The sequence below is a fragment of the Prinia subflava genome, chromosome 1 (assembly GCF_021018805.1).
Source record: "Prinia subflava isolate CZ2003 ecotype Zambia chromosome 1, Cam_Psub_1.2, whole genome shotgun sequence".
Classification (NCBI taxonomy): Eukaryota; Metazoa; Chordata; class Aves; order Passeriformes; family Cisticolidae; genus Prinia; species Prinia subflava.
In genome coordinates, this window is record NC_086247.1 from 23,432,074 (window position 1) to 23,448,048 (window position 15,975).

At 46.8% G+C, this 15,975-nt stretch overlaps 1 protein-coding gene across 7 annotated transcripts; it reads left to right on the forward strand.

The window, feature by feature from the left end:
* Positions 1-1,954: 1,954 nt before the first annotated feature.
* CCNE2 (cyclin E2) lies at positions 1,955-15,882 on the forward strand. 7 transcript variants are annotated; one of them, XM_063390883.1, is made up of 12 exons: positions 1,955-2,085; positions 3,888-3,926; positions 4,015-4,123; positions 4,303-4,362; positions 6,293-6,444; positions 8,276-8,411; positions 10,453-10,599; positions 11,822-11,917; positions 12,654-12,788; positions 13,451-13,562; positions 14,209-14,363; positions 14,751-15,882. In XM_063390883.1, exons 2-12 carry the CDS (start codon positions 3,913-3,915, stop codon positions 14,850-14,852), a joined length of 1,218 nt encoding a protein of 405 aa, XP_063246953.1. In that variant the 5' UTR covers positions 1,955-2,085; positions 3,888-3,912; the 3' UTR covers positions 14,853-15,882. The 7 variants fall into 7 exon arrangements, with proteins under 7 accessions (XP_063246953.1, XP_063246987.1, XP_063246978.1 ...); XM_063390917.1 differs by having other exon boundaries at positions 4,018-4,123; XM_063390908.1 differs by lacking the exon at positions 1,955-2,085 and adding an exon at positions 2,280-2,417 and having other exon boundaries at positions 4,018-4,123.
* Positions 15,883-15,975: the final 93 nt, after the last annotated feature.

A 15,975-nucleotide genomic window follows, 5' to 3' on the forward strand; every position in this document is an offset into this window, starting at 1 on the left:
CTATGGTAGTATTTCAACTTCAGCAAGTCAGCTAAAGGCAGGAGGTCAGTTAGGTCAAGTCTGCCCAAATTCAGGGGACCGCTTTTTCTCTGTAGTCAGTGCAGTAGGAGATGAACTTCCAGATGGCAGGATGCATCTTGCTGGAGGATTTCAGTGGAAGTCAACTAAATGAGATACCTGCATGTCTACTGCAAGCATCCTGAAACATGGCATGGGTTAGATTTCTTGCAATGAGCTGATGCAATATATTCAGTTGACAAAAGATTGTTTAAATGACAGTGAGTTTGGGGCTTTTTTTTGCATTCCTTTTGAGCCACAACTGGCAGATTTTTCTTCATGACAAGGTCTGGAACAGACATTTTGCAGAGCTGAGGTGGCTGGCTGGCTGCAATGTCTATCTTGCACATCAATGCCTTGCTTGCAGTTTGCAGGAATTGTTGTCCCCACTTCATCAGGTGCTGTAAGGACACAGAGCTGAGAGATGGCCCTTGGTGCTCAAAACTTGGGACCTGTTAAACTGCTGTCAGCGACCCTACTGTGACATCTCTGCCTTGGTGGGCTGCACTGCTTTTTCTCTTGTCCTTTAAAATGGCAAAGCTACCAGAGGGTAAACACCTGGTTATTGTCTTTAATTTCTATAATACAGGCTTGGAGGCAAGACCTATGTTTACTCTTTAATAATGTTACACTTGGGAAAAGAAAAATAAGTGGAAATAAAAGATGTGGATTTACTTGAAGGCAGCCATGGCTTCTCTTTGTGCTGTTTTGCAGTACATGTGCTCAGCACTGCCAGAAAATGCCAGTTGTTCCTCATCAGCAAAACAGCTGCAGGTGCCCTGTACTGGGTGTTTTAAAGAAAAGTGTCTGCTTACAGCATTGCTAGGTATGTGGTGCTGTGGGGGTTTGTTGCTTTTGGGGCAGTGTGGATTTCATTTTTGGGTTTTTTAGAATATGTATTAAGAAAACTCCATGCAACCATTGAGTGATGTTGACAGGAGGTGTGCTGGCACTGAGGGTAAGTTTGGGTATCATCTGCTGGAGAGGGAATTGCAGGGTGGGTGCTCCTGCAGTGGGCTCTGCTGCCTTTGGACACGGTGGGACCCTGAGGGGCAGTGGTGGGCCTGGCTCGCAGGTGTGGAAAGCTGCTTGGTAGGGAATAGGGCTTGTCCACATGGAGTCATGGAGGCTGTGCTTGGGGGAGGCCTCTCTTCAGCTGGCACAGAATCACGGAAATAATTAAGTTGGAAAAGATGTCTGGGATCATCGAGTCCAACCTCTGACCTAACCCCACCATGTCAACTAGACCTTGGCACTAAGTGCTATATCCAGCCTTTTCTTAAACAAACTCCAGGGATGGTGACTCCACCTCCCCGGGCAGTCCATTCCAATGTCTAATCACCTTTTCTATGAAGAAATTCTCTGTAATGTCCAACTCCAACCTCCCCTGGTGCAGCCCAAGACTCTGTCCTCCTGTCCTGTCCCTCGTTACTCGGGAGAAAAGGATGACCTGTTTGGCTGCAGCCTCCTTTCAGAGGTTGTAGAGAGCGATGAGGCCATTCCCGAGCCTCTCTTCACCGGCCCTCGGGCAGTGGGATGTGTGACAGCCTGCGGCTGCGGGCGCCACCTCCGTGCCCGGTGCGGGTGCGGTACCAGCCCGCAGGCGAGGTGGCGGGGCGCAGGCTGCCGGTGCCACGGGCCCCTCGGGGTGCCGGGGCTGACAGCGGCGGGGGCGCAGGCTGCCGGTGCCACGGGCCCCTCGGGGTGCCGGGGCTGACAGCGGCGGGGGCGCAGGCTGCCGGTGCCACGGGCCCCTCGGGGTGCCGAGGCTGACAGCGGCGGGCGGGGCCGTGTTTACATCCCGGGCCGCCGCACGCTGCCGCCGCTCCGCGCGCTCCCATTGGCGGCTCCGCCGGCGGCCCCGCCCCGGGGCGGGCGGGCCGAGCCCCGCTGGGCGCGCGGGGCCGCCGGCGGAGCCGCCGCTGTCTCGGCGGGGCCCGATGGAGCGGACCGGAGCGGATCGGACCGGAGAGAGCGGCGTGATGGTGCCGGGGGTGCCCCCCGCCAGCGGGGCCGGGCGGCGGAGAGGTGCCGGGGCTGCGGGCGGCGGCAGCGATGGCAGCGCCTCTCCCGGTGCTGCCTGCCGCTCTCCCGGACAGCGCTGCCGGCGGAGCCGGGGCAGCCGGGCCGGGCCGCGGGGTGTCCCGGGGGCCGCGGGGGTCGGCGCGGCCCCGCGGCGCAGAGGCGGCGCTGGGGCGAGCGGGGCGCGGGCGGCGGACGGGCGGGGGAGCGCCTGCAGCGCCTGCCGCCCTCGCACATGCGCAGCGCGGGCCCGGCCGCGCTATATAGCGGGTTGGCGCCGGCGCCAGCTGAGCAGCGCGGCCCGGGCGGCAGCGGCGGAGGTGCGCGGGGGACCGCCGGTGAGCACGGGGGCTGGCTGGGCGAGGATGATGATAATAATAATCATATTAATGATGATGGTGTTAATGATGACGGCAGTGACGATGGTAACGACGATGATGGTAGTGGTGGCGGTGTTGAGGATGGCGGTGATGAGTAGTTGTGGTGGCGGTACCGGCAGACACGGTACTGGGTTGTGGGGGGGCGGGGGGTGGTGTGAGGGGGGCACTGGCAGCGGTGCCTGGGAGCGGTGAAGCGGGAGCGGTGACCGGGAATCGTGACCGAGAGCCGTGACCAGGAGCGGTGAGGCGGGCTGCCCGCCCGCCCGGGCAGCGTTTTGGAGGGAGAGTGGCTGAGGAGAGCCTGGGGGGAGATGTCCCCACGGGCGGCCCCATCCGCAGGGAGCGGAGAGTGGCGATGGCCTGGGTGGGCACCCCTGGAGGGAGGAGTGCGGTGGGCCGGGGTGCCGGCGGGATCCCGCCATCGGCTGCCCCCTCCCCACCGCGGAGAGCCCCGCGGGGGGCGGGCTGCCCGGTTTTGGAGGGAGCCCGGCGCTCTGGGGGCGGGGATGCCGGCCGAGCAGCTTGGCGGGCTGACCCCGACCGCCCGCCTGCGCCGCACCCCGGCGGGACCCGGCTCCCCCGCCCTGGCCCTTGGAGCGGGGTGCGTGTGGGGACACCGCCTCACAGCCCCGGTCCCTGCGCTGGGGGGTCCCGCCGAGGGGTGTCCCGGCGGGAGGTGGGTGTCCCCGCGTGTGAGGCGCCGTCCCGCCAGCCCCTTCCTTCCCCCTCAGGTTTTGGAGGGAGCCGCGCTCTCAGCCAGGCGGGAGCGCGGGGGGGCGGGGCGGCGGTCCTGCCCCTCCCGCGTCCCCTCAGCACCCTCGGGAGCGGGTGGGTGTCGGATCGGCCCTTCGGGAGGGGAGGGCGGGCGCCGCCGGTGCCCCCAGCCCAGCCTGACCCCGGCACAGGCCGCCGCCGCCTCCCCGCTCGCTGGAAATTGGCGCGGAACCGGCGCGGCGGGAGCGCGGGCGGCGGCGCCCGGCCCGGCCCATCGCGGCCCGGCCATCCCGGCAGGTGTGGGGGGCATCGCCCCGGGGGGAGCGGCAGCGTCAAAACGTGTGTCTGTGAGGGTACCTGGAATGGAGGGTGTGGGGGGACTAGAGGGGTCACAGCCCCAGGGGCTCCCCACACCCTCTTGTGTGGGAAGTGTCCCTTTATAACTTCCCTGCCCCCACCCCCAGGCAGCCTGAGCTAAAGTGCTGGCATACCTGGGCACCCTGCAGCAGCACATGGAGCTGCATGTGCTTATATACATACCACAGTCATGCTCTGCTTGGGCATTCCTCAGGCTAGCAGAATACTTGCACCCTTCTGTTTGAGCTGTGTGAACCATGCTGCTCTTTGTCATGAATTCATGACACAAAGTAGGGAACTTGGTTCTGATTTTGCGAGCACGAGCTAACTGAGCTTGTCCTTGTTTCTTTGATCCAGGTAGATATCTTGCAGCCCAAAGAAGATGTCAAGGCGTAGGTAAGCTGTTAGCATTGTACTAAGATTATCTGTACTAATCTAGCAACTGCTGCTCTCCTAATATCTAATATCTTTTTACTCTTTGCAGTAGCCGTCTGCAAGCCAAACAGCAGCAGCCACTGTCCTGTCAAGAAGAGGCTCCACAAGAACTGCAGGCACTAGATTATGTCCAGACCAGAAAAAGGAGAACAGCAGAGGTGAGCAACTTGAGCAGCTTAGAAAGCTGCATGATGCTGAAAGCTCTCCAGTGCATTTGGATGGGACAGTCTTTACTTTGCCAAGTTACAAAGTGGGGTGGGGATATTAAGAATTTGCCTGAGCTTTAGGAGGGTGTGCTGGCCACTCTCGGTGTATTGATATGTGTCTCTCTTCTCAGCAGGAGATTAAGAAAAGAGAAGATGGGAAAATTGCTAAAAAACATCAATACGAAATTAAGGTAATTCAATCCTGAATACCATTTCAAACTAGGTAAGGGAGTCTGTCTGGTTTATGTTAGTGAGTGTGAAATCATGCATTCCACACCAGAAAGTATTGAATAGGGGAAGTTTGTATTTTCAGATATTAAAAACTAGGGGAGCTTAGCACCTTTTTATCTGTTTTTGCTTTTTTACACATAATTTTGTTGCAGATAAAAGATCCTTCAATGTAAAACCCATTGCAGAGTAAGGTTAGGTGAAAAAAAGAGAATAACCCCAGATACTTCTGAATAATTCCATATACAGAGCAGTTAAGGCCTAGAGGCAAGTCTAAACAAGATCACTGCACTTGTTTTAGCTTTAGGTGTGGTTTCATGGCCATTTAGTTAAGATTCATAACCATGCAGGCCATCTTTGCTTTCATTCAACAGTTCTTTTGATTATTTAAATGAATTTAGGAATGCGTTCTTACTAGCACAGAAAACTCTTAAAACTGACAGGCCTTACAGTTTTCTATTTTAAAGCAGATTAGTAAAATATTATCACTTTCTCTTGCAAACAATATTGTTTATAGTTATTCTGTTTGTGAAGTAAATGAGACTAACAGCTATGTTGAAGTGAAACTCTTCTGATTGTGAAGTTGTCTTTGTAAATCTTGAGTAGGAAAAAATGCTGCATAAATACATCAGCTGTACCTGGGGTGAAACTTAAGTGTTGTTACAACTTACCTTTACTGAAAGGGGGAAATCCTGCTTGCCTGTCTCTTCTTCCTTGATGGCTGGCTGTGTAGCCCATCCTGTTCTTTGAACGAAGCAGTATGCAGGTTCATCTTGCTAATTTGGCACTACAAAATAAGTCAAAGTTCTGCCAGGTTAGTGAGTTAACCCAGCAGAGAGTCTCACAAGCATTGGGGTGGAACTTGGGCAGTGAGGATCACAGGAGAGAAGGAGGAGTGGGACCTCCGTTTTCTCTTGGCTATGTGCATGAAGGTCAATTCTGCTGCAATATGTAACTTCACTCTTTGGATGCTTCAGTCTGGCTATAAATAAGTTTAGATGTACTGAGGAATCCTGTGTAGCTTACCTTGCAAGTCAGCTGTATGAGAAAAGCTTCTGTGTTCAGGGACAGATGTTGACATTCTTTGTGAGTGGGATTCCCCCTCAGCTCCACAGAGAATAATTAAAGTTCTGTGTCACCATTTTGAAGGCTGTCAGCCATTACAGCATTGCATGTGCTCCAGGGATTTGATACCTCCTTACTTGTATTGGTTACATCCAACCAAATAAGCATTAGTGGAACAAGTTATAGTCAACAACTATAGTAATCTAGAATTCCTTCTCTGAGACTTTCTGCCTGAATACCTTGACACTCTTCTCCTTTTGAGTCATTGCATCCCATATTTGGCATTGGCAAGCTGAGAGAGAGTTCACAGCTGCTGCTTGCTCAGTGGTATCTAGCTGTGGGGCTGAGCTGGGTGGCTCCTCTCTGGAGCACTAAACTGAAAGATAACAGGTCACTGAATTTCCACTGAGAGACACTAGAACCTCCACCCCCTCCTTTCTTTTCCCTCTGAATAGATAAGTAGATAGGACTAGCAACCTAATGTCTTGTGTTTTAGTAGCCATTAATATCTTTGGACTTTGCACTGTAACTGAGCTTTTCAAGCCATGGATAGGCTACTTGTGGGTTCTTAAACTAAAGATCGTCATCTCCCTCAAAGCTGAGTTCCCAAATGCATCCAATTTATTTATACATGTTCCATCTTGACTATGGAAGGTTTCATTGGCATTTAATTTTCATGTTTCTTGGTTTCAGTACTTGAATCAATGCTGAGGTCCAGAAAGAGTAATGTAGATTAAGTATATTGTTGCCATTGCTATAATCTACTCCTTGCCTTTCTTGCTCTCATAGCAAACTTGGCATTTAAAAGATACCTTGTTTATTTTGCAGAGTTGTTGGCCCCCCACGATAACAGGAGGCATCTCACCTTGCATAATTATTGAAACACCTCACAAAGAATCAGTAACCACTGACTTCTCAAGATTCAAAAAATACAGATTCAGGAATCTCTTCATAAATCCATCACCTTTGCCAGAACTCAAGTAAGTTTAACAGATGCAGTAATTGTTAATATCTGAACTACTCTAATAAAATCTGTTGCATTGTGCTTATATAATACACACCTCTACACCTCTCCTCATTCCACAAAAGATTTGATATTCAAGTGAAAGACAGAAGTTCTTGGGTTTGGTTGTTAGGATATTTTTTTCCTTGATCTTATAAACACATCAGACAAGTAGTTTTCACCTTTCAGAGCTATCCTTTTATAACTTAACACTGGACACTCTAAGTGGTTAAGAGGTAGATAATGGTTAAACTAAACTTCTTTCAGTGCTATTGGAACTGAGTGACCAAAAAGTTTTAAACAAAATTTTCTTAATGGACTTGAAAATGTTCAAATAAACTTGTGGCAATATCACTGTGCAGATAGCTTGCTAATGAAATGTAATGTGCTTGGTGCAGTCACAGTTCTAGACAGTTGCCCTTCTGCAGAGAGATGGCTTAGCTGAGTAAATTATAATTTTCTAAGAAATTTCAGAATTTCTTAGACATTCAGGTGTGTTAGATGAGTACCCACTTGCTGTTTGTATCAGCCTAGAGTTTAATGAAAGAGGTGGTAAATTTACTGTCATGTGTTAAGGAAACCTTCTGCCAAGGTGAATGAGAAGAGAAGCAGAACAGGAAGCATTACTTTAAGAGAACCTTTCTAGATATACCTTGGTGTGTTTTTTTTGTTTGGTTTTTCTTTTGTTCTGGCCCAAACTGGATCAGAACTTTGAGATGCTGCCAGGTGATGCTTTGCCTCAAAGATGTGTTCAGATACAGAGTTCCATGCAAGGTGCTTTAATCCTGTTGTTCACAGGCAGCTGGTAAAGTTGAACTCCATCCTTTCTGATTAGCTGAATAAGAGGATAATTAACTTCTCCTGCCTTCTCCATCCTTCTCTAGCTGCTGTAAGAAGATCATAATCCATTTCTCAATGCCTGTCTGCTTAAACTGAGAGATCTGTGCATTAAACAAGCAAATATCTCCCCAGCTTTTAACTTATGAGGGCTGCAGAATGAAACTGACCTGGGTTAAAATTTGTAGGCAATACCAGTGAGCAGCTCTGTCTGTTTCTGCTTGGGGAAAGGTAAATACATAACTCCAAAAATTTCAGTAGGAAATCATAATTTCATTGGTTAACATGCTTTTCCTCTTAGTACTGCAGGATGAGAAGTACATCTAAGAAAAAGCCCATATTGATTCATAATAACAATTACAAATAAAGCCATATTGGTGATATAGGCATCATGTTCATAATAGACTGGAATGCTAATAAATTATAAGTTAGAAATAAAGAACAACTCATTTTTTCTCTAAATAGCTTACTTCTGGGCCTTGAAGTAAATAAGGAAGGAAATAAAGGGATGGATGGTGACTCTTAAACACTATCTTCAGTCTTTCTCAAGCTAAACTGGACAGCTTATGTATGCTTTGTTTTCCCTGAGGAGGAGTACATTGCCCTTTTTTAGGGGGAGGGTTTGGGTTTATCTTGCTCTCTGAACAGCCACCAAACTTGCCAAACTAGCCAAAATGGGAAACTCTGGTTCCACGTGCAACTTTGAGAGAGGCACATGTTCAGTTCTGCTACCTGTTCTGTAGAACTGGACTTGCTGGTGATCTTGGCAGGCTGCTGTTGTGGTGATGTAAAACATTCCAAGTATTCCTGCAGTTTTCCAGTTTCCATAAGGATCTTACAATATGTGGAGTTTTTCTTTTTGTTTCTGAATGTCTGTAAACGATAAATAATGGGGTTTTGTTGGTTTTTTGGGTTTTTTTTTGTGAATTGTGTATATGGTTAATAATGCTTTGTGTAACTTTATTCCATAGCTGGGGAAACTCCAAAGATGTCTGGCTCAACATCCTGACGAAGGAGAACAGATATGCTCACTGCAAACACTTCACATCCCTCCATTCTAGTTTGCAGCCTCACATGAGATCGATACTGCTCGACTGGCTCTTGGAGGTGCGTACTGCGAGTTACTCTGCCGTGTGTTGTGCCTTGGAGGAGGCAGGTAAAAGCACAGCTTTCACATAAAGGTCTAGTAGTAACATGTACAGTTATAAAAATGGCAAAACCATTTTGCAACACAACAAGTGACTGATTTTGGTCCTCATGGTGAGCTACGTTTGGGCCTTCCCAGGCAGGAGGCACTGAACTTTCCCCCCAGGACAGTGAGCAATAGTATTTAACTTTTGCTCATGAAACCCTACATCCTGCAAGGGAGAGAAACCTAGTTTTGAGACACTTGTATTGAAATTGCTGTAGACAGACCAATTATGGATCTCTAACTTATGGGGTAGACTGTATCTAAGTCATGAGACAACTGTGTCTGTACTGAGGATTTGTGACCCTGACCATGTCAAGAGCTCTTGAGTGTCAGCCCATGATGTTATTTCCTGATTTCATAGTGACTTTTCACTTTTATCATATGAGAAGATCAGAACCTCTTAATGGCTGACAGGTAAAGGTTTTTGATACAGAGAGCTTATTATGTGAAGATTACAAATAAATCATATTAGCAAGGAATTTCAAGAAAAATGAAGGGTTTCTTTTAATACACTCTGAATTATTCTGATTGTGTGCCTCACTAGTTCCTCTAATGTGGAATTTACATATCACGATCAGTATCATTTGTTGCCTTTTTTTAAATCTTGAATTGGGAACTCATTCAATTTCCAAACAAAAATATCAACAAGGGCATTGCTTTTGTCCAGCTCAGTGGTTCTATATGCCACAGTGGATTTAAATTCCAGCAACTTTGAGACCTCTTTAGTAGTTCCTAACACTCCTCTGTAACTTTATAACAGATACTGCTTAACATGACCAAGTGTCATTATGTTTGGGAAATACGCTTCTATAGAAACTGCCATTTATTTATGGGTGGTCTCTACAGTTTTAGTTCAGAATCTTCTTTGGAGCAGTCGTTAATAGCATCAGAGTAACACATCAATTATCAGGCCAATAGATCAGGTTTAAAAGAGTGGGGCTGTGCTATTTCTGCCAATCAGTCACATTTTTGGTGGTCAGGAAGGGCTTTAATTTGCAAATGAGCTTCCAACCTTGTCTTGGGAAATAGCTTGTAGTAGTGAGATTGTATTCTCCCTTTTCATCTAAGTAAAATAATGAAGTGGCCGGGATCTATTTCTTGGATATTCTTTTCTGTTCTTGTTCTGTACTGCACATAGATTGTAAGTAATTCATAGATATCTAATAGCATTCTAGTTGTGAAAGGGGTATGGAGTTACAGGCAAGCTGGATTTGTGGTAGTCCCTCCCCATTCAGTTAGAGAGTAGATGAAAAAATAGGGCTCTCCTATGATCTCCAGGTCTGGGCACTCTCCTTTCTTTTTTTGTGGAACTGGCATTTGAAACACTTTGATACAATGCGAGTATTAAAAGTTCTCCCTGCCAGGGAAACCGGCAATGGGACGGAGCAGATGGCAGCTCCTGCAGTTTTGTTCCTGCTTAGTGAGGCTGTTGGTGTGCCTGAGGGGCTGCAGGCAGTGCTCCTGGCCTGCCAGCAGAGCTCCCTCCAGCAGGAGCTTCCAGCCTTCTTTGCTGTAGAGCCAAAGACTTTGATTTTTTTTAGTGGTTCTGCCCTAGGACAGACCTACTGAGAATTCGGTGAGGATTTGACTTCAGCTTTAGGCTTGAGAGTACTCCTAATCAAAGTAATTAGTGTGTGTATGTGTAGGTGTTGCTGTTTTGTTGGGGTTTTTTTCCTCAACAGGCTTTCTTCTTTCAGTGGAAAAATGGTTGCTATTTAATTTGGAAAAAGCATTTTTAAAAAATCTGTTAGTACATCATAGGCAAATCACATTCAGGTAGGAGCATGGCAAATACCTTTTCCAATCCCATGCTAACCACTGCATCCTACCATACCTTGGCATGCAAAGCTTTGTGTGTGCAGATGAACCTGCATTTTGCTGTTAAAGCTTGAACATTCCAATGTGTTCACACAGTTTTAGAACAAAAACCTGAATTGTTTCTTTGCCCTGTTGTAGGTGTGCGAGGTGTACGCACTGCACCGGGAAACCTTCTACCTAGCTCAAGACTTCTTTGACAGATTCATGTTGACACAGAAGAACATTAACAAGAGCATGCTTCAGCTCATAGGAATTACCTCATTATTTATTGCTTCCAAACTTGAGGTAAGAAGCTGTTACAGGGAGGAGGATATTGAATTTGCAGTAGCTAAAAAGACAGTGATAACAATAATTTCTTGCCTGAATCTTTTGAACTTGGTGGTGTATGTACAACACTGAAGGTCAGAATGGGTAATTTTTTTCTCTTCCTTCAACTGTGCATTTGTCAGTCTCTTGGAGAGTGGTTTTTGTCCTCCCTTTCTCCAGCAGCAGGGAAGGAGACCACATAAACTTAAAAGGCATGCAAACATGCTAGAAGTAGTTTTGTTTTGTCTTGTCTTTTTCCAAATATTCAGCAGTTGGCAAACAATCTCAGGAATGGGTGTGGGACTTGAACAAAACCAAGCCTAAGTCTCAAACTGCTCATACATCAGCCTGCTACCCTTACGATAGCCTCCATTCAGTGGAGTGTGAGTCTTAAGTGCAGTGATGGTGATACCTTACATTGTGTGCTACATCCATGGGCCAAGAGCATACCTTTGGATAATGCATAGTGGGCTAGACTGACAGGAAAACTTGGGATTAAGTTGCTGTCTTGGAACCCCTAGATCTCACTGTGGTTCCCAAACCAAGGCTGTTACTACAAGCAGTCACCAATCCTAAGGAAGTGTGTGGGGCCCTGGTGGTTGCAGAGCTGGCTGGTAGGGAAACAGTTTTGCTGGCAAGCTCTCTTCTACTTACACCAAATATGCTTGGCCCCAGCTGGCATGGCTGGCTGAGCAAATTTCCTTAACCATCTCTGCACCATGGATTTTGACAGTTAGAGTGGCTGGCCGTGGGATTTTCTCACATTTTTTTTAGCTTTTCTCTTTTTAATTTTTTTTTAATTTATATGATTACGTCAGTACTGACATTGCAGGTAACCTGTACCAGCCAGTCATCTGTAGGAGAATTGGGATAATGTACGTTTTTACAGCATTGGAATGGATGAGTGGAAAGATCTGTAAATGAAAGGGTGTTCTGATTCCTTGGTCAGCATTTGTTTCCCCAGAAGCTTTAAGAGTTGCATAAGTCCATTGCATTATACAAGAGATACTAAAACCCAAGTAGGTTATATGTTATCTCCCTATCCTATAAGTTTCTTGTCAGTTTGTATAAGGAAAAAACCACTGCTGTAGCATAAGAAATGTTAACATGTCAATATGGACAGAAAAGTATTTCCCAGTATCTTCTCAACCTTTCTTAGAACTCTAAGATACACTCATCTTCATTTTCCCTCTCTTTAAAGGAAATCTACGCTCCTAAAATACAGGAATTCGCTTATGTCACTGATGGTGCTTGCAGTGAAGATGATATTATAAAAATGGAACTTATTATGTTAAAGGTAAAAATTTGCTGTGTTTTTAAGTGCGGGGTGAATGACTCTCCAGCTGAGCCCTGTGTTTTAATGTCACTTATTTTCTTAGAAGAAGGAACCTGTCCCTGTTTCTGCACAATAGTGAAGCCTTTGTTGTGTGTGCAGTGGGGCTGTGATGCCCTGGCTGGGATGCAGTCCCTGAGTGGTAGAAAAGAGCAGGTTCCTCATGCTTGTGTGACTGTAGAAGCTCCTAACGGTGCAGCCAGCCCCAGGCAGGCCTGAAGGCTGCCACTGTCATGTACTGCCCTTGCCAACATCCCTTGCTGTCCATGAACAGGGGCTTCTGGAGAGACAGGCCAAGACCTCACACTGCTTGGTGCTCCTCATGCTGGAAAGGATCCATCTTTACCAGCACAGGACTCTACACATCTTTACTTCCTTAAGAGATTGGAGCTGCTGGTTCATGCAGCTAGCCCAAAAGCTTGAGGAAATAATATTAATTTCCCAGCTTCTGAATGGAGAAGACATAAAATCCAACCAGCACAGATAAAAGGATACAGATTTGTGTTGATCCTAGCATGGCCTTTTCAAAAAGCAGTGAGACTGCAACCTGAAAAGAATATTTGTACTTGAAATGGTAAATGAATTTTATTATCTTTTAAGGATATGTGCAATAATCTCAGGAGAGGTATAGGAAGAAATCAGAGCACAAAACTATCCTTGAATGGTTTAAGGCGCTTAAATATCTGTTAAATATTTGCAGGCTTTAAAATGGGAACTCTGTCCAGTGACAATTGTCTCTTGGCTGAACCTCTATCTTCAAGTGGATGCTCTCAAGGATGTTCCAAAAGTGCTGCTACCTCAGTATTCTCAGGAAAAGTTCATTCAAATAGCCCAGGTAGGTAGCAAACGGTTGGAAAATGGTTCTTGGGGCAATGACAAGCACTACTGAACATTACAGCCTGAAAGCCACTTTGTTCCAAGTGTTCCCTTGTTTCCTCTCGCCTGTTACTTGGTTAAGGAACAGACAAGTTTGGCTCCACCAAAGAAATTCCGTTTTGAGGACAAGTACCCCTGTGTTTCTTGTCTCCCTGCTTTCACATACTTTAAGACTTTTCTGTATGCTGGAAAAATAAAAAATCCATTTTATTTATTTAATCACTGTGCACTGCAGCATTCTGCAAGCAGCAGTGACAGCTCTGAGAGGAAGGTGGATAAATTTGGACTCTCGGCTGTTTTTACCTGTGTTGCCCCTTGCAGTGTTTCTGTGGAATTGCCAGGAAGGCAGCCTGGGGAGTGTTTTGACTATTTTGGAGGTGCTGTGGTTCAGTTTGGATGGGCAGGTGTTGTGCCTAGCCTCAGAGAGGCTTACTGAAGCTGGTAGCTCAGTGGTGTAAATACTGCACTAGGCAGTATTTAACTTTAAGGCAGTACCTTCCTGGAGCTCAGCCCTGTTCTGGAGCAGAGGCTGCAGGAGGACTGCTGTGTGTACAGCCCTGTCTGAGACAGGATCAGCTAAAGTATCAGCTTGTTAAAATGTGTTACTCTTGATGTCCTCAGCTTTTAGACCTGTGTATTCTGGATGTGAATGCTCTGGATTTCCAGTACAGGACGCTAGCTGCTGCAGCACTCTGCCACTATACCTCAATCGAAATAGTGAAGAAAGCTTCAGGTAAGATGCCTCTGTATAGGCAGGGAATTCTGGAAGCTGTCACAGGCCCAAATCTGCTTAAGAGGGTACTGATTTACCAAGCTGCCAAAGACCAAAACCTACATGGACACCAGTATTTGTTCTGTGGCTTTCTTTTCCTCCTAATTTCACTTCTACCACTATTTCAGATGTTACAAAGACTCAAAAGAAGGAAACACCTTCAGCAGTGCAGCTTTTGCTAAGGAATTTAAACATTTATTGTTTTTGCTTTTAGGCTAATGTTTGCCCTATGACTTCAGGTGTTTGGGGGATCATTAGCAATAAATTTGGCCACTTTTTCCTATGAAATGTAGTTCTCAAGCAGTTGTGCATGTCTGGCAGCAGCACCCAGTGAATGTTTTTATACCACGACCCACAATCTTGTTTTCAAGCCACAAGTCACGTCAGCCTCCCCTGGAAAGCTGGAAAGTCACACCCCTTGTGACCTCCATTCACTCTCTGTAGCCACCACCCTTTTAGCATAAGGAAATGTTGGCTGTTTCTGGGAGGATGTTTCTGAATTCTTATCTGCAGTATTATTTATTGTATCTTTTAACTCATGGGCACATTGGAACACTGTGCAACTCCCTCATGATTTCTAAATATATTGCCATGTTCTACCCTTTAGGCTTAGATTGGGACAGCATTTCAGAGTGTGTACAATGGATGGTTCCTTTTGTGAATGTGGCAAAAAAGGTCCCTGTGAAGCTGAAGAACTTTAAGAAGGTTGCAGCAGAAGATCGACACAATATCCAGACCCACACAAATTACCTGGACATGCTGGTGAGTGCTTTGTGGATGTGCAGTTCATGACACAGCCCTCGTCCTGAGGCAGCCCTGAGTGGGCAAAGCACCTCCCTGCTTTGGGAGGCTCACCTGGCCTGGCTCACCCCAGTGAGTGCCCAGCCACCAGTGATGCTATAAACAACATGTGATTTACCCTAACACTCCCAGGCCATGAGCAAACACTTGCATTACCAGTACTGGAGAGGTGTTTATAAGAGAATAATCTTCACTCTGTTATGCAGTGTCACTTTGGTTTTCTCAGTATCCTGACTCTGGAGCGCTTGAATTCTATGAGCAGTGTGAGGAAGCGCTGCTGCCTCTAACTGCCACAAAAAAGGAGACCTTGTGACAATATTAACTGTTGTCTTGTTTCCCCATACACAGGAAGAAGTGAACAGTGGAGTAGTGTCTGCTGCCCCAGGGCAGTTATCACCTGTGTCAACAGGAGGAATAATAACCCCTCCCAAAAGCACAGAGAAGAAATGAAATACAGTCAATTGTCAGGAACAGATTCAGAAACAGGACTTGGTGCTTCAGAACAAGACCACACTAAAGGTGACTTTTAAGCTCTTTACTGCTATTCAAGACTTGGGCAGTGAAAGACACAGCAGATGGAAACTGAGATCAGCATCCTCCTACAGACTTGACAAAAAGCTCAGCTGAGTATTGCACCCTGCTATCAAAAGAGCCTCAACCGCTTTGGTCCATTCGGCCGTGACTTCGCGCTCATTCTTAACTTATGACTTTCAAGAACATTTTTAATAGGGCTGGGTGGCAAGATTTATCCACTCAGCTTCCATGGCAGACTTGCTTTAATTTGGGTTAGGGGAGCAGGAGACTCTTGCCAGCTTGGATGTATTACCTCTTCTTGATGCTTTTTCTTTTCCTGGTAAGGTCAGAGTTCACTCGTGTCAGTTAGTCCCCCCAGCTCAGGTGCAGTATTAGAGACCTGTGGCTAAGCAGGTTTCACATCTCTGAACCACTCCTCACATGCAGGACAGGGCAGCACCCTTCTATCAAATCCCAGCTCCACAGGAGGCTGAGGAATTTAAGGCCCTTTGGGGCAGCCTTTAGTTCAGTTTTAGTGTGTCACTGACCTCAGGTAAGAGTACCAGCACAGAACCTGCTGCTGCAGTAACCCGAACTGGAAGAAGTACAGTCCCAGCCACCCACTTGCAACAAGAGAGAACAGTAGGAGACCTGGAGAAGGTATGGAATAAAGGGAGCCACAGGTACTCTACAACCACTTACGTCATAGGAACAGTATTTTAAACTGTGGAGCTGTATGTTATCAGTGTTTATAAACAGCATTAACTACTGTGTTTTCCTCAGAATATTCACTACCTCTGAGTCACTTCTGTGATGAAGGGCAGTACTGGGAAAGAAGGGTATCAGTCCTCCTTTCATGATGCTCCTATCTGTGCCACACAGCCAGGGACAAGTGTTACATGACACTGAGCAGCCCACAAAGCTGCACTAGAGCATCAGGTGCCACCCACATCCACATTACACTCACAACAACTTGGCAAACTTGAATTCATGTCTTCTTCAAACAAGCCATTGTGGAACTAGCTGCAGTTGCTTTCCAGCCTTCTGTACAGTTTGTAAA

Coding starts and splice junctions, on each gene's coding strand:
- CCNE2 (XM_063390883.1), top strand. Junction 4,124..4,302: donor GAAAAAGGAGAACAGCAGAG/GTGAGCAACTTG, acceptor CTCTCTTCTCAG/CAGGAGATTAAGAAAAGAGA. Junction 10,600..11,821: donor TTATTGCTTCCAAACTTGAG/GTAAGAAGCTGT, acceptor CTCTCTTTAAAG/GAAATCTACGCTCCTAAAAT.